We start from the raw sequence: 27,652 nt of genomic DNA on the forward strand, positions 1-27,652 counted from the left end.
TAACACTTATAACAAAAATATCTTTCTACCCTTTATTGGTTGTCTCCCTGCAGTATTTATTGTTTTGTTGTTTTAATAGAACCGGATTTTAAAAACTAAAAGTGTCAACTTTACTGCATAGGAAATAGTTACATCTAAACTAAAACTTGTCATTCGATCAATTATTTTCCATTATTTCAGAATATGTTTTGTTTTAGGCAGCAGTTTTATAAGTAGAATAAAATCCCGTAGTATAACACATAATTAGTGTAAAACTTGTTCCATCTAAATAATCTTTGTAATCGAATAAAAATTGTGTGTCTATAATATTAGTAGAATAGAATATGTTACTTGTGTTAAAGGATAAACACAAATTGATACTAAGGGATCTTTTACTTAAAGACAACTTCAAAATAAAAGTTAATTGATTGCAAAAGTTAACTGTGTCGATAACAAGAATGTATTGATAAAGTATAGTACAACTGTAAAAAAAATAAAGTGAGTAAAATATAAAACCAAGAGCATAAGCGAGTTGGACCGACGGCCCTCAACTCCACGTGCGAAAGTAACTAAGAATAGAAAATAATTTGGTTGCTTCCCCTTTCATGCATCAATATTGCGTTGAGTCACGTGGACAATCTAGACATTAGAGAATAACTTGGTTGGGGGAGGGTGGAGAGGATAGAAAGGTTTGCAGCTGGCTGGTAAACAAGCTATCGGTACTTTTTTTAGAATGGCACGCATTTTTATCAGATAAACAAAAAATTATCCATATCAAATGGAAAGGATGTTTTTAAAATACATCCCAGATTTAAAATAGTTTGAAAAAAAAAGCTTGCAATCAGCAAGCCCATGCTGAGATGTGCTTAAAATAGAATGTCTATCCCAGTCAGTTATTTTTATCAACGATGTAAACATGTTTAAAGATTACACGATGATAACCTGTACATTTAAACCCCACATTCCATAAAAAAATTGCTTCCCTGTATTCATTTGATCGATGTGAATATCTGTTTTCCACTTTACCTGCTCTATTTTCGTCCGAATTAAGATCTGTTTTTCAGTTTACCTGCTCATTTTTTTGCGACCGTTAATTTCGTAATCATATTCATCACTATTTATCTAGTCTAGAGTATTTTCGTCGCATCATTTTCTCATGGAAATTCTAACTCAATTTAGAAGCAAATTTTGTTTTTTGTGTGTAGCCGAAAAAATTTGGCAAAGAAGTTAAAAAATTAAAAACGTCACTTGAGTAGATAAACTTAGGAAAGTGCACTAGAACTTGGCATATTGCTGTCTTAATATTTTGTAAAAGAAATCTCAATTTAGAAAATCAATTTGATTTACCCTCTCAGGACGTCAGTTAGATAAAAATGCAAAAAGGATACCTGGATATTCCTATTTAAACCAACCCGCATTTCTGTTTCGTTAGTTGAGATTCACGTCGATAAAATAAAGTTTTGTGTTTTCGTGATTTCTAATTTTTTTTAATCAATAAAACATCACTACCACGATGATGTTCCCTGTGCTGTACATGTTCATCACAATACATATTATTTCAAGTACAGGTAAGACTATTTAACTAATATATTTGTAAGATTTTCAAATGATTGAATCTATTAGTAAAATTGTTTAATTATAATCATTTTTTTAGTAATTGGTTTTAATTTACCAATAATTTCAAAACAGTACGTGTCGGAAAAGGATATTAGAACTTTAACGCAATTTAAAAAATAATGTGTTTATTTCATATAAACTGTAAGGAAAACAATGTTTTTGTTAAAACGTAGTTTTAGAGAACATGTCATAATAAAAACAATCTACTTACAGTGACAAATGATTTTCATGAATTTCTTTTTGCATGTTGAATATTTTACGTTTTCAAATGAAAAAATAAAAATTATTTGGCACATATAATTGGATCAAACCACTACATAATCTTCCCAGATATTGAAAACCCACCTAATACCAATATCCATTTTAAATACCAATAATCCTTTCAGATACCAATAACCCTTTCATATACCAATAACCCTTTCAGATACCAATAATCCTTTCTCGATACCAATAAACTTTCCAGATACTATATTTTGAATATCCGACTTTGCAACCGTTACTACAAATAATTTAAGCAACGTAAGAGGCATAAAGCTTCACTAGACACATCGATCTTGTGCCTTAATCTCTCACTGTCCACTGTTGCAGCCCAATTTGATTCTGTCTCTCTCGTACCTGATATTTCTGGTCAACCTTTTACACAGTGGGTTCTATATGAGAATCTTTCGACTGAGATTGGATGCTGGTTTTATATAAAAAATCTATAGGCTGATGATAGATGTTATACTTCATACAGTGCTGACAGTATATCGCACTTTTAAAAATCTGTTTAATTTAAACGGCCTGGTGGTCAAACCGCCTGTCGAGATTGAAGATTTTAAATGGCAAGTACATTTGAACTATCTACTTCTGTTGTACATTCGGGCATTTAGGAATTTCTTAAATGTCCGTGTGCTTCCGGCAATAGATCTTCCGCTCAACGCTCTAAAATATATATTTTAGCTTTATCATTGTGTATGAAATTCTTCTGTTCTTGAAAGCCAGAATTTAAAGACCAAAAGCTGCTCTAGTCTAGCCATCAGCAAAACATAGACTACAATCCACATTAAATCATTTATTTAATTAAATCCTTACTTGCCAGCACGCGATGGCTAGAGATATATTTAAGCTAAGACGACACCTTAGCAAATTCGAATTATTTTAAATAATTGACTCATAGAAGTGGGCACGTATTTTGTTTGTTTTCAGGTGTACAGATTGACATAAATAGAGAATATTTTTACCATGGCAAAGATTTATTTTGTGCACAACTCCAGTGTGCAGAAAACATAATAGAAGACACTCAGATATCAACTCTTGTCAACATGTCAGTCTATAGGATCAGTGAACCAGAGGGGAAGATTTTAGTGGCGTCTATTTCAGAATCAGATTCAAAGCTTGAAGATTATAAAAGGGCTGGAACAAGAGTAGAGGGGAAAATATCGAAAACATTTTCTGAATTGAAAATCTTTTTTTCGAATAACTCAGACTGCAATGATGACATTTTCCTATGTGAAATACATTATGTGAATACAACAGGATCTATGAATAGAATCTGGAAGAAGACGGAGAGTTTACAAAGAAAATCTCGCGAGTCATTTTTAATGATGAGCTTGAAAGCTAAAACATCTGACTATGTTAAATCTGTTGACACAATGGCCGATTTTCTCAAATCGTTTGAAGACCCAGACAGACTGAAAGGTGCAGACATGACAATGTCATTACAGATGTCACATTCTGGTGGCGATAAGTTAAGCACAGACAAAAGTTTTGGTCCAACAGAGACAGAGTTAAGTAACAGTTATAAACAGATCAGTTCTTCTACACTTGAGGACATGGTGGATCAACAGATAAAGAATTTAACTCTTGATGTAAACAAAACATTACAGACGATGAGTTCGAAGGCAGAGTTAAACAAAATGAATTTGGCTATTTTAAACGAATCAATGCAAACAATGTTAGGAAACACACATAACAAAACAGAACAACTCAGTATTAGATTAAATGAGATGGAAACGAAAATAGAGAAAGCTGTCAAACAAGAGCATATTAATACCACATTAAATTTGGTAGCCGGTCTCAACAGAACTATACACGAATTTAAAGACGAATATAACCGTCATGCTTTGATTTTAAAATTTACAAAACAGGTAAATTATTCTACAGAAAATTTTAAGTTTTTGTTGTTGTATTTATCTAGTTTGTTAGGTTAACCAGATTTTCATTTAAAAGAAACAAGCATGCACTTTTTATTAAATGATATTTCATTTAATTTCAATAACTGAAACGTTTTTTAACAGAAAATAATGATAAATTATATTATTCTAATTGAAATATGCGCAGGTTGTGTATATATTATATAGATGTAAACGTCTCGGCAGGATGCTTTAAATATATATTTTTTATCTTTGGCCAATACAAATAATGCATTTAAAATGTATTTTTATTACTGTGAACGTTTTAAAACTAAATTATATTTTCACTATATTAAGTGTGTTAGGAATGAAATTTCAATACTACCAGAACAAATTACGATCCAACTAAATGAAAGTAAACTTGCCTTGTGTGATACCAAAACAGACGGTGGTGGATGGATTGTTATACAAGTAATGTATGCTTTTATTCTTTTATAATCCATGTCAACTATTAGCATTCTGTTCAGTTTTTCCTAAATTGATTTGCATCTTTTATGTTATTTGCCCTAACTTTGAGTCGAATTAATTTCAGATTTTTAACCATTTACATTTTACAATTGAAATTACGTTTACAAAACGTTGCGTATTTTCTATTTGTTTCTTTCTTCTTACAATTTATCAACATAAGCTCAGTGTCCAAATATGTTAAAAGAAAACGTACCACAATAGCATCTCCTTAGCTGTTTTAGGGCTTCGGGTTTTAGTACATTAAAAATACTATTTGAGCAGTTAAACAGGGGCTTAAAATAGATAACATCCGTATCTTTTCTTTTTAGTTATTTAAATAGTAGTTTACTATTAAATATTTAATTTTTTAAACATTTATTTACTCTTTTACATTATTATTGCTATGTGAGAGGATTGAGCTGTCCGTTTCAATACTATTTTATACAATGATATAAAACCTTATTATTAATACGTTTTTAAAATCTGTTTTAATGTAAGCAAAATTGTATTAGCATGCTATGCAGAGGTGTAGCCAGGGAGGCGGCCGCCCCGGGCGCCGAACCTACCCCGAACAAAAACAAAAAGCTTGGAAAAATAATTTCAAAGCATTTTTATGCTGTAGTTTTTAAATATATACAGTCTAAGTTAAGACATATAATGGCTATACGCCTTTACATACTGATTTATGTGTTTTATACCTTGATTGTCTAACTGCAAATACATATAAACTTTAGACCCACAATAACTGCCTTCCCGCTTTTCCTACGAGCATCCTAAGAATTTACACTAGTATGGTGAGACCATATAAAGGAAACCAATTGTATTAAAATGTATTGTAAGATTGTTTAATCGTATGAAAAGGAATATGACACTCTTGCCGAAATTTTATATAAATTAGTGTATTGTATCGATCATTTTTTTATTTCTTGTTTCATAACGAGTCCTAATACTGCAATTTTTATATAGTTAGGGCAACTAGACATGCAAAACGATGTAAAAAAGGTACAACACGATGACTGCTAAAGTTTATTACTTTGTTCAACCTAACTGATAATTCCAAACTGTAATACACTATTATCGAAATTGTTCTAAAGGCACGAACAAAACTAGACCGAAAAAGCTTGCACCTTTTGCAAACTACACTCAAAACAATTGGTTTTTAACCTATTGGAGGTACCGAATCCTACCAGTTTTTTCTGCGCATACACCGAACCCTTCTAAATAGTTGTATCGGCAACATTGGCAAAACTTGTGTGTCTTGACCTCCGCCGAAGCTTTGAGACTAACGTACGGAAGCTTTATGAAGATAAATCTCTAATAATCCAGCCCCCTCCCATCTCTATTTCAAACGATTTCTTTCAAGAACAATAGCTTGTACCTCTTCTGACCTAAATATACTATTTGTGCATGTGCGTCATCTAAATTCACATGATACGTTAAGTAAGTTTTCTACTAAAATATAAAACATCTGCTTTCTTTTTGCAGTTATTAGATTATTCTTGTGTAAGGACAGTTGTTCGATTAGTGTCCGGTCAAAAAAAACCTGGACATAAACCCCCTGGACAAAAGCCCCCCCCCCCTTTCGACATAAACCCCCTGGACATAAACCCCCCGCGACATAAACCCCCCTGGACAAAAACCCCCCGCGATATAAACACCCTGGACACCCCCTCCCCCAAATATGAGAACCAAAATTAATAATTAAATACAAAACAAACATTAGAAAAAACTGTTTTATTTTTATTTTAACTTTAAAAAGACAGATTGTGAGCGATGCCTCGCAAATACTCAATAATGGTGGTGTGATGACGCAAGGTTGCGTCGAGCTCAGGTAGATAGCAGAAGCGGGCTATATCAAGTTGGTCAGACTAGTCAGAGAGAGAGAGACCAATAAAAATACATGAACTGACCGGTCACGTGGGACGGTCAGCTGACCAGTGAAGCGTGGGCCACTGTTAGGCCGGCAGTTGATAGGTAGCTAGCGAGGAGTAGAGAGGGTGTTAGGAAGCGGTTAGAGACGGTTGTAATTTGCAGAGCTAGAGAACAGTTAGTTAGTGTTAGGAGTGGTCACGGGAGTGCGTAGTTAGTAGTATAGTGAACAGTTAGCAGTAGTAGTAGTAAACAGAGAGAGTATAGAATAGGCTAGTTGGGTAGAAACTTGATTTTTTTATATACATTTGAATAAAGAACTTGTATTTGGAACTTGAACTGTGTGTTATTGGATTCATTCGTTCCGCCTTCTTAAAAATCCCCACCCTCACAGCTGGTACAACAAGAAGAACTACAAACAAAGATTCTTTTTCGTACCATCACAGGTGGGCTCATTAAAATGTTTAACAACAGTTAAAATTCGAGCGCTGCTATCAATATTTTTTTTTTCTGTTTGGTCAATAGTGACCGGGATTAATCTGTGTACCTTTAACCTCTTGGAACGATTGTTCCTTTTTAATAAAGTTATTTCCAAATATTTGTGTAGCAACATCCCATATTCGACTGGAAACTTCTGTGCCAGCCTTCAACCGAGTTGTTTGTTTTTGTTATATGGTCTTCTGCATGTGTGTGCATGTTCCACAAATCAAGTGGAAACATAGGTTGTCTCTCATATGTTTTGTATTGTTAAAAATGTGTTGCTTTGATCCGCACGGCTCCAAAAGGTGACTGACCTATATCTAAGGTGTTGTCGATGCCCGATATTTGATCTAATACAACCAAAGTCACTCCTTGACTGTCTAGTAGCATGCTTTTATGTAGTAACTCTTTTGTTAGTCGTTAAAAAATTACATTAATTTAATTTAATTTCGTTTATTTTTTGTTCGCATCATCGTTATTGTTTCCTTATATACACCTCATTCGTGGGGGGGGGGGGGTTATTATCCAGGTGGTTTATGTCGCGGGGGGGGGGGTGCTTGTCCAGGGGGTTTATGTCGAGGGGGGTTTATGTCCAGGGGGTTTATGTCCAGGGTTTTTTTGACCGGGCTTATAAAAGCAAGTGTTTCTGTTTTTTTAATTGCTTCCATAGTAATTACTTTCATGTTTCTGTAATACTTTAGTGTGTATTATAATTCTATTTGTCTGATTTAACTAAAAAAACTGTCTTTATTTTATAGTTTCTAATATCTGCCATTGTTTGTTATTTTCTTTTATACATGTTGACATTAAGCTGTCAACACTTACGAATCGGTAAAACTATTCATTAGTGGGGATAAATAGAAACATTAGTCTATTTTAAAATTTTAAAGTTGAGGTTGCAATTGTCAAACGACCTTACATTAATGTAAAACATTTTCGTGTTTTAAATTTGTTTCAGAGACGTGTTAAAGGTGACGTAAATTTCAAAAGAAACTGGAGCGACTACAAAAATGGTTTTGGATCTTTGGATGGAGATTATTGGCTGGGAAATGACTGGATCTCAAACCTCACACAAAACGTACGTTTAATATTTAGTTTTAACTTTAACCCTTTTAGGATCACATGGAACACAAAACGTAAATTTAAATTTTAGTTTTCACTTAAATAAAGTATGTCTTCTACAAATAGCATTCTACAAATATAACTAATAAAACACCGGGAGTAATATCCCCTAAAAATTCTCGAATATTCTTATAAGAAAATAACAGGGAATGGGAACTCGGGCTATAGACATAATTTTTAATCCATTTTATATACTTAAAGTTTTAAAAATAGAATAAAATCTCGTAGACAAAAGAATTGCACACCAAGTGAACGCCAAATAAAAAAAGTGCATAATAGTGCGCAATATTATTAGTACTTTAAAAATTGACAATTGTTTTTTGAAAAATCGAAAATAGCGTAAATTACTACTTCCGGTCAACGGAAATTACTCAATATTTAACAGAAAGTAGATAATTAGATCTCTTACTTACATGTGAAATTTCATATATCTATCTGAAATAGGACTCAAGTTATAGGCTTTGGAAAAATTCAAAGTAGAAAAAGTACCACTTCCGGTTATCGGAAATCGCTCAAAAGTTGATAGGGATCTACGCATTTGATAAAATACTTATATATGAAATTTCATCAACCTAGCTGTAACGGTACTCAAGTTATCGTGTTTACACACGGACAGACAGACAGACACACAGACATACGGACAGAATTGCAAAGCCCAGTTTTTCAGACTGGATTACGCATAAAATCTCTTAATTTTGATAAATCTGGATTGATAATTTTTGCCAGTTTATAATAAGTCCTCTATACTTCGGATGTGATGAAGGAATGAGGTGTAATACGGGGAAAATCGTTAAAATTTCAAGTGATTTTTGTGCTCGATTACAATACTTTCTCTATACTTCGCATATACGAGAAAGTAAAAAAGAATAAAATCTCGTAGAAAAAAAGAATTGCACACCAAGTGAACACCATATAAAATGTGCAAAATCGTGCGGAATATTATTAGTACTTTATAAATTCACATGCGTTTTTGAGAAATCGGAAATAGCAAAAATTACTACTTCGGGTTAACGGAAATTACCCAAACATTGATAGTAGGCAGAGAATTAGATCTTTTACTTACGTTTCAAAGTTCATTTATCCATCTGAAATTTTACTCCAGTTATAGGCTTATGAAAAATTCAACGTAGAAAAAGTTTCACTTTCGGTATCGGAATTTACTAAAAAATTTATATGGATCTACGATTTTTACACACACACAGATAGACGGACAGAATTGGATAATCTAGTTTTTCCAACTCCATTACGCATAAAACGCCAACATTTTTATATATCTGGATTTATAATTTCGCCCGATTTAAATATGTCCTCTATATCCCGGATGTGATGAAGGACTGAGGAGTAAAACGATGAAAACTGTCCAAATTTAATGTGATTTTTGTGCACGATTACAAGACTTTCTCTAAACTTCGTACATACGAGAAAGTAAAAAAGTAGTGTTAAATAACAGTTATACGTATTACAGACTTTTATCAATAACTGTTGTCGTAATGTCTTCTCTTCACTGCCAAATATGACACTTTCTCGGCCTTACTTTCACACCTATCACCCATCTTTCACCAAATTGTATTATTGACCAAAAGCTGAGAATTTGCACAGGAAATGACTTACAGTATATAAACACACAGCGTGAACATTTCTATGATAAGTCACTATTACTTTCACTTTTGACACTAAGATGTCCAATGTTTTCTAACAGACTTGTCTATAAAAAAATATTTTTTGTAATGTTGATTATTGAAGATGTTTGATTACCAATGGTCGGAAAAAAGAAATAATTAACCTTAAATGTCCAGAACTGGTTATCACTTTTTTATTGAAAATCTTTAGATAGATACAAATGTAAATAGATACAACTGTTTCTTAACTATTCGAAATGATTTACAGTGGTAGTCACTTAAGATTTATGCGGTACACAATTAAACATTTTAAAATTGTATATGTTTACAGGGCTACAGTGAACTGAGGTTTGACATGAAATATAAAGGTAAATCCTACTACGCCGTGTACAGTAACGTGACGGTGGGAAATGAAGCACATTTGTATAGGATAAAGTTTACATACAAGACAGGCAACGCTACAGACAACTTCAGCTATCACAATGGAATGGCTTTTACCACTTTAGATAGAGACAATGATAGATCGTCTGATAACTGTGCTGAGAGATGGAAAGGCGGCTGGTGGTATAACTCATGTCATGATATGAACGCAAACGGTGTATGGGCGATTAAAACTGGGAGTGAAGGCATTAACTGGAGAGGTATAACAGGTACCACAGATTCTCTGGAGCACGTGGAGATGAAGCTACGACGGCAATGATTATAAAAAAAATCATGAAAACAGAACCTTGTGTTAACAATATTTCGCCAAAATTATAAACATTGCTTACATGTATATAAATGTAATTTTATTTTTACAATATAAACTATTGCATATTGTTTTAGTTGTAATGAAACAATCAACAAATCTGCTTTCCCCTAACTAATGACTCTCTGTCTATAGCTAACTGAAATTCTCTGTTGTCTAGATTTCTGTTTCTGCGGAGAGCCATTGTGTATCACATCAGTGCATGTTAAATAAAATTGCAAATACAATTTGTCAATGTAAATCTACCTACAGTTATTCTACTTTTAGTTGTAAACTGTTTTATTGAACCAATTTTAGGTAAATAATTAGAAAAGGGGAGAAAGAAAAATGTACAAGTTCAGTCAAATTCCAATATCGTGCACACATATTGCCGAAAATAAAAGTAATTAATATACGATTTCATTCTTAATTGGAAAAATGGTAACGATTTTCGTCTATTCAATAATAACGACATATTAAATAGTGATTATGTTTATAGTAATGAACATAACAGAAATGATCAAAGAGAGGATCATCTATTTATAACACCGGTTCCCAAAATTTTTTTGGGTGGCTTTCCTCCTTTATAAAAATCAAATGAATAGCGACGCCGATACAATTAAAATAAACATTATCGTATTATCTTACACAACAGATAGCAAAGTAAAACGGGACTATAGAAATATAGTAGCTTGTGAAAAAAAAACTCCCATTGTTTGAGATAACTAATAGCGGCTTAACGTTCTTAGAATATACTGCCTCATGAGGAATTAATATGCAATTATCAGCTTCAGAAGGTTTTTGAGAAATCTGAAATTGAGAAAAATACCGGTCCCAGACATCGGAGGTCACTCAAAAATTATGTTATCTAAGTAGGCCTATAAGATATTTTACTTTATAGCCTATATGTTGCGTCTATCTAAATGAAACAGTAACCAGTTTGTTTTTTGTTTTACTTCGCAACAAAATTAAAGTACCTCTTGAAGCTACTCGAAATCGTTTAAATGTTAAAAATTACCTGTATATACAATCTAATATTTATATCTGAAGCTTCGTCTACATAATTAAAACGACTTGAATTGAAATGAATAACTCTTTTCGGCTAACGGATATTGCTCAAATGTTTGATAGAAACTTACGTTTCAGATATAAAACATATATTTAAAACTTCATTCTCCTAACGCATATAGTGCTTAAGTTATCGGGTTCTCAAGCACACACAAAAATACACGCAGACAGAGAAAAAGACAGACATAAAGATGAGTTTACAAATTTAAATAAACCGGGAGTGATCTCCCCTAAACTTTCTCGAATATTGTAATATAACACGTCGGGGGATAGCAACTCGGGACATAGACGATATTTTTAATCTATTTTTAAGTACTTCAAACGAAATGTCTCGGGTTCGAACCCTCGGGCAGATGAGGCTCGGTAGCTGGGGACATCCACTCTTCTAGGAGAGACAACTCCAAAATCAAACAACTGCTGCCTTGTAATTTGTTCTTGGTTGGACAAAGGCTATGGAAGCATATTCAAAAAGAAAAGCAGGCTGAAATGAGAGTCAATGGCCTCAATAGCGCATAAACAGTGACACGTATCCTTAATTGTGATGGAGGTGTGGTCTAGTCGGCAAAAAGCTCATTCGAAAAAAAAAAGTCTCGAATTCAAACCCTCTGGCAGATAAGGCTCGAACCCTTCAAACACTAAAATTAAGAACGAAGAAGAAGAAGAATTACTTAAACTTTTTATAATAGAATAGAATCTCGTAAAAAGGAATCGCACACCAACTGAACGCCAAATAAAATGTGCATAATAGTGCGCAATATTATTAGTACTTTATAAATTCATAAGCGTTTTTTTTTTACTACTTCCGGTCTAAGGAAATTATTCAAAATTTGATAGAAGTCAGAGAATTAAAACTTTAACTAACATGTGAAGTGTCATTTATCTATCTGAAATAGTACTCAAGTTATAGGCTTTTGAAAAATTCAAAGTAGAAAAAGTTCCACATCCGGTTATCGGAAATCGCTCAAAAGTTGATACGAATCAACGATTTTGATATAATACTTATAAATGCAATTTTATCATACTAGCTGTAACGGTACTCAAGTTATCGTGTTTACACACACACACAAAGACATACATACACACAGACATACGAACAAGATTGCAAAAGTATGTTTTTCCGACTTTCAAAAAATCTCGATTTTTTTTTCACGATTACAAGACTTTCTCTATACTTCGTATTTACGAGAAAGTAAAAATTGAGGTAAATGATTATTTTGATTCCAGTTTTTGCATGATTGCAGTACTGTCACTATGCCTGGAGTGATAGATAGGGAAACACATATTTTTAATAAAATATCTAGCGCATCTTGGTTAAGTTACCATTATTTTCTTGTATTTTTTTATGTAATGTTAAAAAAATACATATTTCTGCTGTTATATTTTTAAAAAAAAAACCTGTTACATTAAAAAAAAGATATTATTTAAATATTTTAAAATATTTATATTTTTTTTAAATTTCAGTTATTATCTCACAATTATCTGTGTTTATCGTTCGTTATACACCTAAATAATTCAATATTCGCATGGTACAATATATCGTTGGTAATATGTGAATAGTGTTTTCTTGAGCTACTTTTCTCTGGTTTTTCTACGTTATGTAATTAGAGTTCTAGATTGTCGGCTATCTGCCCTTCATAAGAATTTTATTTAAATTTAGGCCGATTCTATCCGGAAAAAGATACTCATGCGCAATGGACAGAAACTTATCTTGCCTTCGCGGCGATGTTTTCGAAGGTACTGCGCTTGCGTGTGTTTACATCACAGAACCTTAGCCCTATCCCTAACCCTAACCCTAACCATAATCCTCACTCTAACCCTTACCCTAACCCTAACCCTAACCCTAACCCTAACACTAACCCTAACACTAACACTAACACTAACACTAACACTAACACTAACACTAACACTAACACTAACACTAACACTAACACTAACACTAACACAACACTATAACTAACACACACCCTAACCTTAGCTCAGCTATTAAGGTCACTGCGCATGCGCAGAACTATCTTTTGCCGACCAAGTGGAGACGCTGGGGCGAAAAAACTTTATCTGATTAGTCACTTCGAAATTTACTTGATTCAGACTTTCATTGGATTATAACAATCCTACATTTGTTATTCTACAAGATCTTGAACAAAATAATTGTTTTTAAAGCATTAAAATTTGATATAGGCACGGAGTAATATGGCGAGTAAACACATGTTCGCTAACCAGAGAGTTCGAACCATCGGACAGACAAGGCTTGAAGACTTTTAACTCCGAAATCAAAATCTGATTTCCTGTTAGGCAGCTCCTGCGACACTGCTGTACAGGTAACGTCTTGTCCCTTGGGTCCACCAGATGTGTTGAGAGATTGTACACGAGCAACATCTAGCTCTTCTCCTCTTGCTGTCCAGGCTTTGTGCTTGGATTTTCAATGCGCAACCATCCAATGGTATATTAGATTATGGAGCCATAAATTTGATCTGATCTGTGATGCTTTTTATAGTTTTATAGTTTTAATTTTGTTTATCTTTAATTTTCTTCGCGTAACATCTTGAAGAAACTGCAAATTGTAGGAATAAAAGTTAGTCACACTTTGTGACTTCCCGATCAACTCGACATTTTAAATAGAGTTAAACTGTTTCTGTGACCACAGCACAAAAAGCTATAGTGTGGTCACCTTTACTTTCACTAACGTAAGTCGGGTACTTATCAGATGTGGTTGGAGTCAAGGACAATATACGGACTTTAGCCTATTTCCCGATCTCAAAACTTTCGAGCTTCAGTACGTGCGCGCTACCGTCCTACCATACCGTCCCATTGTACTGATATCAACTCATTGATGTTTCTTAACAATGGCAATACTGTTATGTTTTATCTTTTTTTTTGTATTTTCCAGTGTCGTTTCAAAATTTCAAAACTAAACTAATGTTATGCTTCTTATTAGTTGTATTTCCCTTAAAAATAAAAGCACTTTATAAAATGATAGTTTGTTTGAATTGTGGCTTCCGTGTCGTATTGTAGCTTCTGTGTAGTCTTGTGGCTTCTGTGTAGTCTTGTGGCTTCTGTGTAGTCTTGTGGCTTTTATGTAGTCTTGTGGCTTCTGTAAAGTAGCTTATGTAGCTTATGTGTAGTCCCTGGGACTTCTACAGCAGAGAGTATTGGAAATTTGAAATGATAATTTGTTGACGTGACACTCCTAAAAACGTATGCACCTTAATTTAACACACCGACTATTTAATTCTTATATATGGGATACACCATTATTTAAAAAAAATACATTTTATCGAACAAATAAAAAATTAAATAAAAATTTTAAAAATTATAGACGTCTCAATATTATCACAACAATTTAGGCCTCTGAATAGCATTTACCACTAGTGCTATCTTCAATAATTGTTTTCATTTTAATACGACCACACACTCTCCGATGTTACGATCCCTGGGATCTTTATCTGGTTTGGTCCTATCGGAGGGGAAGCGACTAGTAAGGGGACGTGTGACCAGCGCTTGGCTGCTGCAAATAGGCCGGACAAGCACATACAATAAAACGCCGAAACTTGTTCCTACATTGACCATCGCGGTCAGGCCAGATCTGTTATTTGTTGCCGTTAGACACCTAGGGTCGGTAGTTTACAAATGGGAAATATTTTTGACAATATTGTGACAGCAATGGTAGTCACATTAAGGACTTTGTATTTTAGTTTTCTGCTAATTGTGTTTGATGTTGTGGCGGTATTAAAGATGGTTGTTGTATTTTTTTTTATCGTGGTAGTTAAGTGTAGAAAAAGTTGCTAGTTGTGTTTATTCAATATAAGTTATTGTTCTTGTTTACAAATTCCCAAACTAGTTCGAAATGACATAAGAAGGGGATGTAACAATATATAATATTATATTTTTTAAATTGTATTGTTTATATCCCTTTAATGAGGGAAGCAACTCAATTAAATTTGTATAAAGAGAAATAAAGAGTTTTGTGTTTAAATGTGTTTATGTTATTCACCAGTCTATTTTCAGCGCTACACTCAGGTATCTGCCATATTTTAAGTCAAGGGAAACTGCCTAAATCTACAACGAAGACACCAAATTGGATGACACAGCTACCGACAGCCATGTTGGAAAAGATGCGATTGCTAGGCTACCAATACGAGATATTTTAAAAAAAACGTTAGCAGTTTATTGCGAGATTTTTTATTTAGTTGAAATCACGTGTGACTGATCAATAGGTGTTGGGGCATTGAAATGGATAATTGATAAGTGATATTGTAGTAAATAATCAGTTTGAGTGTAAAGCTATTACCGTAAACAGCATAGGTTATGCACCTATGGTCAAAGTCCTGCTTTGGTCCAAGAACTAATAGTTAGAGCCTCTTTGGTAAAAGTATCTATAGTCAAAGCCGTTTATTTCTAACAGCTAGCTTTAGTGTCCACAACTCAGGTTCATATTAAAACATGGATCTCCCAAAATGTTGTGTTAGTAATCAAAAATAGTCTTCTACATTTAATAAGCATTGAAAAAAATCCCAATATTAAAATGTGTCATGTAGTAGGCGTACAGTATATATTGACTATTCTTGATAAACTGATTACTATTAATTAACAAAATCATACTGATGTGTTCGTTACCGTTATATTTTTAGGTTCTGCATGTTAACTGTACTCAATATCCATCTCGATTCCTAAGCTTTTAAGGGGCGTAACACTTATAATGAAAATATTTTTCTACACTTTATTTGTTGTCTCCCTTGTGTATTTATATATATATATTTTTTTAATGGAACCGGATTTTAAATAATAAATAATAATCATTAAAAAAGTTTTAAAAAACCCACGTTTTCTGATTGAACTAAAAAGTAGAAATTAAATATTATACATCACAATAATGCAAGCGATCACTCTACTATAAGCTATCAAAAACGTGGGTCGCCTAAGTAAAAGTTATATTACTATTGATTAGATAATACTATTGACTTTTATTAGGGAGCTTGTAGAGAGTTAACAGTATTAGAAACTGTAATAAAATCACGGCGCCCCACGTTTTTGATAGCTTATAGTAGAGTGATCGCTTGCATTATTGTGATGTATAATATTTATTTTCTACTTTTTAGTTCAATCAGAAAACGTGGGTTTTTTAAAACTTTTTTAATGATTATTATTTTCTACTTTTTAGTGTTTGTCTGTTTGTTTGCATGTAAATCTTGCTATCGATTTTATCTTTTCACTTTTTTTTTGGGTAAACGAAGACAACTCGTAAAAAGACAACTCGTAAAAAGACAACTCGTAAAAAACACGTTGTGTGAATACGTTACTGACTAGAACACATAGATTTGAACCCGTGTCGAGTGGGATAGCAATCGTGTGCCCAACCACTCGACCATATCGTCTCCCCCATACTGGCCACCAGTTGTTACGTTATGGTTGTTTGTACACAAACACAGCGTGACAACTACTCAGTAAGCAAAAAGAGGGGGAGTGCCGAACCTTGTTTTCATCAAATTACAGTTACTGGGTAATGTCCCTTTTCCCCCACGTTTTTTGGTACAATTATATAGCGGTCTAAAATGATCAATAAAATGTTTCCATGGATTAATTTAGTAACAAAAACAATAGAATATTCAATTGTCATCCAAAACAAAGCTTCCCTGAAAATTTCAACGCGCTAGCTAACTGGGAAGTGCCAGAAATTTCGATCGCAAGATTGGATTGGAAAGACAAACAAACACACAGAGAAAGCAAGTTAAAGAAAACGTGGGAAAATGCAGATTTTACTACTTTGAAAATAGTGATAACAAAAGTAGAACTTGTCAACTGATCAATTATTTTACAAACATTTCAGAATCTGTTAAATAGATTTTAGTTAACATTATTATGTAATTATTAATTATTCATCATAGTGTGCTACCAACAGGATATATATAATTCAACGGGTAGGTGAGTCTATTCCACTTCACTACGGGGTATAAAATGCGTCAAATAGTATATCTACTGGCACGTGAACTAAGCATCAAGCAGGATGAGCACTCAATAAAATTGAAGGAACTAGTAACAGCAAGCAGTACCAATGCTAATAATCAAGTCTGATGACCACTTGTCTTGCAAGGGCTTTCTAGCCGACAAGTAAACTTATTGAGCAGGCCCGATGGCTACGGGTCAACTCAATGGCCGCAGTTTAAGGACTGTAATAAAATTAGGCCCTATAAGTTATTAAAACCTACAAGCGAAGGATAAATATGTTCGTAATAATGGTATATTAATATACTTTAATTACAAAAATGTTGCAGTAAATAAAAATGACTAAATACAAAACCAAGAGCACGTAGCAGTAGTCCAATTGTAAGATCAGGCTATATGTGCATTTGTTAGATGTAACAAATACTTGGCAATATTGGTATACTATGAATTACATGAGTTACGAAATTGTTACCATAAATAAAAATAAAGGAGTAAAATACAAAGCCAGAGCACGTAAGAGTAGGTTAGCTGTAAGAGCAGGCTATATGTGCATTTATTAGATTTAACAAATACTTGGCAATAGTGGTATATAAATTGCATGAGCTACAAAATTGTTACAAAAAATCAAAATAAATTGAGTAAAATACTAAACAAAGAAAGCAACTAAGAAGAAAAAATAATTTGGTTGCTTCCCCTTTCATGCATAATATTGGGGTGGCCAATCTAGACACTAGACACTAGAGAACAAACTGGATGGGGGAGGGTGGATAGGATGAAGAACGTGTGTAGCTGGGAGATGGTAAACAAGATGGCGGTACTTTTTAAAAATGGGACGCAGTTTTATAAGACAAACAAAAAATTCCATATCATATGAAAAGGATGTTTTTAAAATACATTCCAGAATTAAAATAGAAAAAAATTGGTTGTAATCAGGAAACCCATGCTGAGATGTGCTTAAAATAGAATGTCTATCCCAGTCAGTTATTTTTATCAATGAAGTAAACAGGTTTGAAGATTACACGATGATAACCTGTACATTTAAACCCCACATTCAAGATAAACATTTTTTTCCCGTGTTCGTTTGATCTATTTGAATTGCTGTTTTCCACTTTACCTGCTCTATTTCCGTCCCCGTTAATATCTGTTTTTCAGTTTACTTGCTCATTTTTTTGCGACGGTTGATTTCGCAATCACATTTATCACATTTTATCATCGCATCATTTTTACATGGAATTTCTAACTCAATTTAGAAGAAGGTTTTTTTTGCGTGTAGCCGAAATGTTTGAGTTTTCGCAAAGAACTTGGCGCTTAAAAATTAAAATCTCCACTGGAATAGATAAGCTTATCAAGGTGCACCTTGGCACTTTGCACATTGCAGTGATAATATTTTGGAGTTAAAAATAAATTTGATTTATCCTATCTTCCTTACTTACGTCAGTCGGATAAAAGTTTGAAAAAATAAATACATGAATATTCCTATTTAAACAAGCCCGCATTTCAGTTTCGTTTGAGATTCAAGTGGTTAGAGTAAAGTTTTCTATTTTGGTGAATTGTTAAAACTACCACAATGATTTTCTCAGTGCTGTACATGTTCATCACATTGAATATTATTTTCATTACAGGTAGGTTCATGTAACTAGTATTTAATATAAAAATTTCACATGACTGAATTTAACAAAATACTTTTAAGATTGTCTTTTTTAATATTAAAAATTATACGTTTACAGCCCGATGGCAGCTTCGAAACTTTTATTTTCGAGATTCTTCACTACGATACATATTTACACACTACTTTAAATGAAAAATACGAGAAGTTCGAAACATTTAATAAAACCAACTACCTGATAGAGAAAATTTTCTCAGGTACCAGTAATCCACACAGTGTCTTGCGGGAAAGCGGCGTAAGGACAAACAACATCCGGGTGATTGTCTTTCAAGAAAACTTCAATTTCCTTCTTTCCAGACTCCATGGTATCAAACATCCGTCTTCGAAATCGTCATTAAGTAGGAGGCATGAAGCTTCACCAAACACATAGATCCTGTGTCTTCAGCTCTAACTGTCCCTTGTTGCAGCCCAATTTAATTATGTCTTCGATTCCCAGCTCCAGGTATTTCAGATTCGACCTTTGCCTTGCAGGTACCAAATAAATATTTATCGGCTGATGATTGTTGCCATTTCCCTAAAAATGTTGAATTTCTTTTTCCCCTTTCTTAATTATAGTGTTGGAGGAGATTCCCTCTAACACATCGTTTTTTTTTCAGGCATCTTTCTTCCAACCTAGAACAAACTACCAGGCAGCAGTTGTTTGATTGTGTGAGTTGTCTCTCCTAGAAGAGTTGCTGTCCCCAACTTTCTAACATCAGCTCCCCGAGGGCTAGAACTCGAGACTTTTCAGTTTAGCAATCATGAGCTTTATTGTCTCGACCACGACGACCCCAAAAGGTTCACAATATACCGCCATTATTTCGATTTCTGTTCTTTTTAACCAGCTTGCTTTTTTATCTGACTTTCGTGATCTCCATTTTAGATACTATATGGCAAGCGTGTTCCATTTTCTTCTTCTTTACTAACGGGTTATATTAAGGAAAGTCTGGATCTTCTATGTGCTTTGTATCAGCTTGGCCACTGTGATAAAGTTCTGGTCCTGACATTCAGTTTTAAACAACAAAAAGCTGTCAATGGACTAGATAGCAGCAAGTTTTAGACTATATTTCACATTGAATAATTTATTGCCTTCAATCCTCACTAATAGCTATCGAATTGTATTATTTATTCTGGACAATAAGCAAACAGATTCGAATTAATTAAATTATTTGACTCTAAGAAATGGTAAAATGTTTTGCATATTTCTAGGTCTAAAAATTGTTTTTTTTTTCAGGTATAAAGATTGACTTGAACAGAGAATATTTTTACCACGGCAAAGAATTATTTTGTGCACAACTCCAGTGTACAGAAAACATTAGAGAAGACACTCAGATATCAGCTCTTGTCAACATGTCAGTCTATAGGATCAGTGAACCAGAGGGAAAGATTTTGGTGGCGTCTATTTCAGAATCAGATTCAAAACTTCAAGATTACAAAAGGGCTGAAACAAGAGTAGAGGGGAAAATATCGAAAATATTTTCTGAATTGGAAGTTTTTTTAGCAAATATATCAGACTGCAATGATGGCATTTTCCTATGTGAAATACATTATGTAAATACAACAGGATCTATTTATAGAATTGGGAAACAGACGGAGAGTTTACCAAGAAAATCACGTGACACATTTCTAATGATGAACTTGAAAGCTAAAACATCTGATTATGTTAAATCTGTTGACACAATGGCCGACTTTCTCAAATCGTTTGAAGACCCAGACAGACTGAAAGGTGCAGACATGACAATGTCATTACAGATGTCACATTCTGGTGGCGATAAGTTCAGCACAGACCGAAATTTTGATCCAACAGATAACAATTATAAACAGATAAGTTCCTCTACCCTTGATGATAAAATGTTGGATGATAAAATAAAGAATTTAACTCTTGATGTAAACGAAACGTTACAGGTTATAGAAAACAGACTCAGTTCCAAAATTGATATGAATAAAAATAGTTTTGCTGTTTTAAACGAATCGTTGCAAACAAAGTTAGCCAACACACAGAACCAAACAGAAGAACTCAGTTTCAGATTAAATGAGATGGAAAATAAAATGAAGGAAGAGAATATTAATACCACATTTAATTTGGTAGCCGGTCTCAACAAAAATCTACACGAATTTAAAGACGAGTACAACAGACTTGCGTTGTTTTTAAAATATACATTACGGGTGAATTATTCTACTGGAAATGTTACATTCTTGTTTTTGTTTTTACCTAGCTTGCTAGTTTAAACTGTTTTTTTAATTGAAAGAAACAAGTATGTAACTTTGTAAGCTCTCATTAAATTTCAAACACTTAAAAGTGTTTTTAACAGAAAATAATGTTAAAGTAAATTTTTCCGTATAAAAAATATGAACATGTTTTGTATGTACTAAAATATTACATTATATGACTAGGTAGGATGTAAAACATGTATGTCCACGAAATGAAAAGACTGCATTTAAAATATTTAATTTATATCTGAAAACGTTTTAAAACTAAATATTATTATCTCTATATACAGTGTGTCAGAAATGAAGACTCAAGTCTACCAGAACAAATTATGATCCAACTAAATGTAAGAAAACTCGCCTTGTGTGATACTAAAACAGACGGTGGAGGATGGATTGTTATACAAGTAATTAAAGCTTTTATTTTTATTATAACCCATGTCAGCTATTAGCTCCTAATAGAGCGCCAAAAAGGGTAGAAACAAAATTCAAAAGCTGATTTTTTGCTTCAGTTTTTATTTATAAACAGTCTTAGTTATGACATTTGATAGCTGCAAGCCTTTACATAATGATTTATGTGTTTCGTATCTTGATTGTTGAAAAGCTTGTAAAACATTTACCATTAAGAAACATGGACCTGCAAAAACCACACCCCAGCTTCTCCTAGTAAAATCTTAAGAATGTATACTACATTGATGAGTCGATAAACGCTACCACTTATAAAAGAAACCAAGAAATTTTTTTTTAACTGTAAAAGGTAGTGACATATCAAGTATTACCGATCATTTTTTGATTGCTTGTCGGGTGAGTCGGGTTTGTCTTAAAAAAAAGCTCTGAGCAGTGTCGTAGCGAGGGGGGGGGGGGGGGGCGGGGGGTCCGGACCGTTTCGAATAACACCATTTAAAGGTGACACCAAGGCAAAAAATAGCAAAATATATACAGAAAACTCCAGTTAATTAAGTGATTAGTTCGAGTGTTCAAAAAGCCTTTCAATAGCAAAACTGACAAATCCCGACAAGGTTGGAGGGGGGGGGGGGGGTGGGGAGTGCAAATCGAAAGTTTGAGGGGGGGGGGGTGCAAAACGAAAGTTTGAGGGGGGGGGGTTGCAAATCGTAAATTGAAAGATTGTCCCCGAGCGCCGGGAAGGGTCGCTACGCCTCTGTGGGGGTGACACCATTAAGTGCCGCACCGGGTGACACCCGACCTCGCTACGCCACTGGCTCTGAGACTTAATTGCCTAACCTCATGGGTACGATCGAAACCAGGTTAACAATAGCTGCTTTTAACTCTGTTTATTTTCTTTTTTCTATTCGTTTCGGTTTCATAAGGAGCATAGTCTTAGGCAACACTTCTTCATTTTACATGAATTTCATGAAGATAAAACCCTAATAATCCCAGCCTCCCCCATCTATATTTCAAACGATTTCCTTCATGAACAATAGTTTGCACCTCATTTTACCTAAATATACTACTTGTTCGAGTGCGTCATCTAAATCCATTTTATGATAATTCATGATAAGTTAAGTAAGTTAAGTAAGTTTTCAGCTAAAATATGTGAACATCTTTTTTCCCATTCCAGTTATTAGATTATTCTTGTGTATGGACAGTTATTAGATTGGTTTATAAAAGTGATTACGTTAATTTAAATTGATTCCATTGTAATTAATTTCATATTTCTGTAATATTTAAGTATGTATTATAATTCTATGTCTGATTTAACTAAACAATTGTCTTTATTTTATACTTTCTAGTATCTGTCTCTCTTTGTTATTTCCTTTTATATATGTTGACTAAGCTGTCAACACGTACGAATCGGTAAACAATTCAATAGTAGAGATTAGAAGAAACATATGTCTTTTTTTTTAAAATTTTAAAGTAGAGGTTGTCAAACGTACTTAGATTAATGTAAAACATTTTCGTATTTTAAGCGCAATTTCCATTCTGGAGAATTGCGTTTATTAACTCTTCATTTCTGGGAATGGATGGATGAATGAATGTATGGATGAATGTGTGTCCGGGCTTTAAGTCGTATCTCCTCCTCAACGAAGCAATATCGATGACTAGTTCCAAAAGCAATTATGTTAAGCAAGTTACGAGAATGAGCATAGGCCATAAAAATTCCGGGTTTCTTTCATGTATTTCCCGGAAAAGCCAAAGAACCTCGAAAAAAAGCAGTTTTTGGCCCATATCTCTGCAACCAGACCACTTAGCGACTTGAAACATGTACCAATCGATTTCTGTCATAATTTAGAACAATATTGCCGAAGAAAGTTTTCAAAAATATCCTCTCGTTCGGTCACAAATTTTAAAATTACATAAACGCCTACAAACCGATCGTTCTTCTAGCTTGAACGCACCCCAACATTATACGTCAGAGCTATTTTTAGATAACATAAGGAAATTGCGCACAAATGTCACTAGACTTTTTTAATTAACTTGTAACTTGTTTCAGAGACGCGTTAAAGGTGACGTACATTTCAACAGAAACTGGAACGACTACAGAAATGGTTTTGGATCTTTGGCTGGAGATTATTGGCTGGGAAATGACTGGATCTCAAACCTCACACAAAACGTAATTTTGAATTTTAGTTTTCACTTAATTAAAGTATGTTTTCTACAACTAGCATTCTACAAATAAAACTAATAAACAAGTAGTGTTAAGTAACATTATCAGTGTTACATTCTTTAATTAATTACTGATGTCGTAATGTCTTCTCTTCACTGCTAAACATGACAAACTTTCTCGGTCTGGCTTTCACCCATACCAGTCTATCACCCAGCTTTCACTAAATTGTATAATTGACCAAAAGCTGAGACATTCCACAAGGGAATGACTTGTAGTGCCATTTAAAAGAGTATTAATACAAAAATAATAATTTACTATACTCAAACAGTACCTAATCTGTGAAGTAAATTTAACCTTTCAGCCGTAGAAACCAAATGGGCGAATAAATAGAGTTCATCAGTTTCTGTGACATACAGCATATAAACAAACCGCGTGAACAAGATTAGCTGCTATTACTTTCACTATTGGCATAATTATTAAAATGTTAAAAAGTCTAATGTTTTGTAACAGACACGTTCATAAAATTAAATTTTTATGTTAATATTGATTATTAAAGTTGTAAAATTTTGATTACCGCTGGTCGGAAAAAAGAAATACTTAACATCAAAAGCCAAGAACGGGTTATATGTTTTATAAAAAAACTGTTGATCGATACAATTGTTAAGATCTTAACTATACTAAATGATTTCCTGTGCTAATCACTTAAGCTTTATGCGGAAAAAATTATACATTTTTAAATTATATGTTTACAGGGCTACAATGAACTGAGGTTTGACATGAAATATAAAGGTAAATCCTACTACATGGTGTACAGTAATGTAACGGTGGGAAATGAAGCAGATTTGTATAGGATAAAATTTACATTCAAGACAGGCAACGCTACAGACAACTTTAGTTATCACAATGGAATGGCTTTTTCTACTTTAGATAGAGACAATGATGTATATTCTGATAACTGTGCTGAGAATTTAAAGAGCGGCTGGTGGTATAACGAATGTCATTATGTGAACGTAAACGGTGCATGGGCGAGTAAGGCGTCTTATGAAGGCATTTTGTGGTACGGTATAACAAGTGACAAAGATTCTCTGGAGCACGTGGAGATGAAACTACGACGGCCGTGATTATAAAAAATAATAACACGAAAACATAAACTTGTGTTAACGCCGACTGGTGCATGATAAATTTACAATATTTTGCCGACTTTACAAACACTGTTTTACATTTATATATATTCCATAAACAATTAAAATTCAAAATTTCCCCGCCGTGGATCTCTCAACATACATTAACCATCAGTGATTCAATAGATGCTACAGAAAAAAAAATTGACTACGATCAAGAATAACTAAAGAAAATAACATATAAGCACATTAAGGATCAGTACCGCAGCAATACCTGAATTAGAGTATTCACAGATGGCTCAGCTGAAGACGCCACACAAAAAAATGTCGGAGTTGGAGTCCTTATTGAAAAGCCAAATGGAGAAAGCTTTTAAAAGTTACAGGCAGCCTATCCGACAATTTTAGAGCAGAGAACGGAGCTTTAGAGCATACAGCAAACCTCCTGTTAGAACACTCTGAATCTCCAGATAGTCAGATAGTCTTTCTTACAGATGCAAAATCTGACCTGCAGTCCCTAAAAAATCCAGAATCCTATACTCAATCACTCAGGACAGCACTTAAAAGGCTACAAAATACCTGCGGCAAGATTGTGCTGCAGTGGATCCCGGGCTACTGCCAGATACAAGAAAACGAGATCGCTGACCAGCTGGCAAAAATTGGTGGAAAGAAAAAACAACCAGAAATTTCGCTACATCCAAAAGAAATCAAAAGAATCATAAAAAACAAAGAAACACAAATGTAGTCTAACACACACCCTTACTACAAAAAGATGATGGATATTACAAATTGACACGAATCCAACAATGCATAATCTTTCGACTCCGAACAGGCCACAACAGACTAAAACTGCACATGCATAAAACAGTAATAATTGGGTGTGGCGAAAGATGCCCTTGTGGCAAGACCCCGGAGAATACGGAGCACGTTCTTCAAGAATGTTCATTATATAGCCAGGCGCGATCCAAACACTGGCTCCTACACACCCCACTCAAGAAAAACTATATGGGGCACTCGCTGATCTGGAGACCACAGTCCAGTTCATACACGAAGTTGGGCTTGTTGTTTAAATTCTTCATTAAATACTTGATTAAGAGCAAAGAAGAAGAAGAAGATAAACTTATGTTAACACCGACTAATGCATGATACATTAACAATATTTTGCCTACTTAACAAACACGGTTTTACATGTATGTAGTTATAATTGTTTTTTACTATAAAAAATGTTTCCCCTAACCAACGATGCTCTGTCTACTGCTAACTGAAATTCTCTATTGATTAGATGTTTGTTTCTGTTGAGATCCGTTGTGTATCACGTCAATGCATGTTTGATAAAATTGTAAATAAATTTCAAAATGTAAATATACCTACAATTATTCTTCTTTTATTTGTCAGCTGTTTGTTATACCAGTTTTACGTTAATATTTTGGGAAGGGGAGAAAACAAAAATGTACAAGTTCAGTCCAATTCTAATATCGTTCACACATATTACCAAAAATAGAAGTAATTAATTTACGATATAATTCTTAATTGGAAAAAAGTAATGATTTTTGTGAATTTAATAGTAGCGGCATATTAATTAGTGATTACGTTTATAGTAATGACCATAACAGAAATGATCAAAGAGAGGATCAATTATTTATACCACCGTTTCCCAGAGGTTTTTGGGTGACGATCTTCCTTTATAAAAACCAAATGATCAGCGACGCCGATACAATTAAAATAAACAATATCGTATTATGTAACACAAAAGTTTGAGCTGAGATATCAAAGTAAAATCGGACTATAGAAATATAAAAACTTGTGAAAAAACATCTAGTTTCAGAAAACAAATAGAGACGAAACGTTCTTTAATATGTTGCCTTATGATAGGATAATATACAATTATCAGCTTCTGAAGGTTTTTGAGAAATCTGAAATAGAGAAAAATACCGGTCCCAGACATTGGAGGTCACTCAAAAATTAAGCTAAGTAAGTCTATAAGACATTTTACTTTATTTATGTTGCGTCTATCTAACTGAAACAGTAATCAGTTTTTTCTTGGCTTCGCAAAAAAATAAAGTACTTCTTGCAGTTACTCAAAATCGTTTAAATGTTAAAAATTAACTCTATATACAATTAAATATTTATAAGTGACGTTTCGTCTACATCATTGAAATGACACTCATTAAAATACAATAAATAACTCTCTTCGTTTCGAATATCGCTCAAAATTGTGATAGATACTTACATATAGGATCTAATACGTGTATTTTAATCTTCATTCACCTAACTCATATAGTACACAGAGTATCGGGTTGTTAAGCAAAAAAAAAAATACACACGCAGACAGAGAAAAAGACAAACATAAATATGAGATTACAATTTTTATAATCTCAGGCAAGTGAAAATGTTGATGCCATGCTTTTGCACATTATCTCTATACCCTATAGCCTATACAATAACGGAAAAATTATTTTAATAAAATATCTTGTGCATCTTGGTCAAGTCAGTTGGCATTATTTTATTGTATTTTTTAAGTATTTAAAATAAAAATGTAATACTATTTTGCTGTTAAATTAAAAAAACAATTACATTAAAAAAAAGTATTAAAATATTTTAAAATATTTCTATTTTTTTTTAAACAGGCAGTGATTATCTCACAATTATCCGTGTTTATCGTTATACACCTCAGTAATTCAGTTTTCGTATGTTACAAAATATAGTTGGTAATGTGTAAATATTGTTTTCTTGAGCAATCTTTCTCTGGCTTTTATGCGTTATGTATTCAACGTTCATTTGGCTTTAATACCATATATGGTCTGTGGTGCAATGACCGGTTTTTTTCCGCTGTCTTACTAAGAGAGTCTTAGACTCAGAAATTTTCCATCAAGATATGATTGATTGATTCAGACCAGATGACCTCCCCAACCAATGGTCTTATGATTTGAAGGTGACCTTCCATGTTGCCTAAGTCTATAAATAGGCTGCCCACAGGTGTCTCGAGGCAGTTCATTTTGACCAGACGTCGTTGAGAGACCTAAGCCCTGTGTGTTGCCGCGTAGTACTAAGTTGTTTAAGTAGCATATTATTA

The 27,652-nt window shown here is 33.6% G+C and overlaps 3 protein-coding genes across 5 annotated transcripts in view; all 3 read left to right on the forward strand.

Annotated features, from left to right (window-relative positions):
• LOC131955178 (angiopoietin-related protein 7) overlaps positions 1–11,051 on the forward strand; it is a 61,462-nt gene extending 50,411 nt beyond the window's left edge. The window contains exons 1-5 of one of the 2 annotated variants that reach the window (XM_059319188.1): positions 1,383–1,547; positions 2,785–3,725; positions 4,068–4,181; positions 7,525–7,644; positions 9,639–11,051. In XM_059319188.1, the coding sequence (XP_059175171.1) occupies positions 1,493–1,547; positions 2,785–3,725; positions 4,068–4,181; positions 7,525–7,644; positions 9,639–10,007 (1,599 nt within the window). In that variant the 5' untranslated portion in view covers positions 1,383–1,492 and the 3' untranslated portion in view covers positions 10,008–11,051. Of the gene's footprint in view, positions 1–1,382; positions 1,548–2,784; positions 3,726–4,067; positions 4,182–7,524; positions 7,645–9,638 lie in introns of those variants that run through there. The other variant, XM_059319187.1, reaches the window with a different exon arrangement.
• LOC131955175 (angiopoietin-related protein 7) overlaps positions 1–27,652 on the forward strand; it is a 273,399-nt gene that overhangs the window by 66,707 nt on the left and 179,040 nt on the right. The window lies entirely within an intron of this gene.
• Positions 1–27,652, forward strand: part of LOC131955176 (angiopoietin-related protein 7-like) — a 123,213-nt gene that overhangs the window by 32,483 nt on the left and 63,078 nt on the right. The gene's annotated exons all lie outside the window — the stretch shown is intronic.

Source organism: Physella acuta, unplaced genomic scaffold (assembly GCF_028476545.2).
Source record: "Physella acuta isolate Inbredline_101_S28 unplaced genomic scaffold, ASM2847654v3 ptg001058l, whole genome shotgun sequence".
Taxonomy (NCBI): Eukaryota; Metazoa; Mollusca; class Gastropoda; family Physidae; genus Physella; species Physella acuta.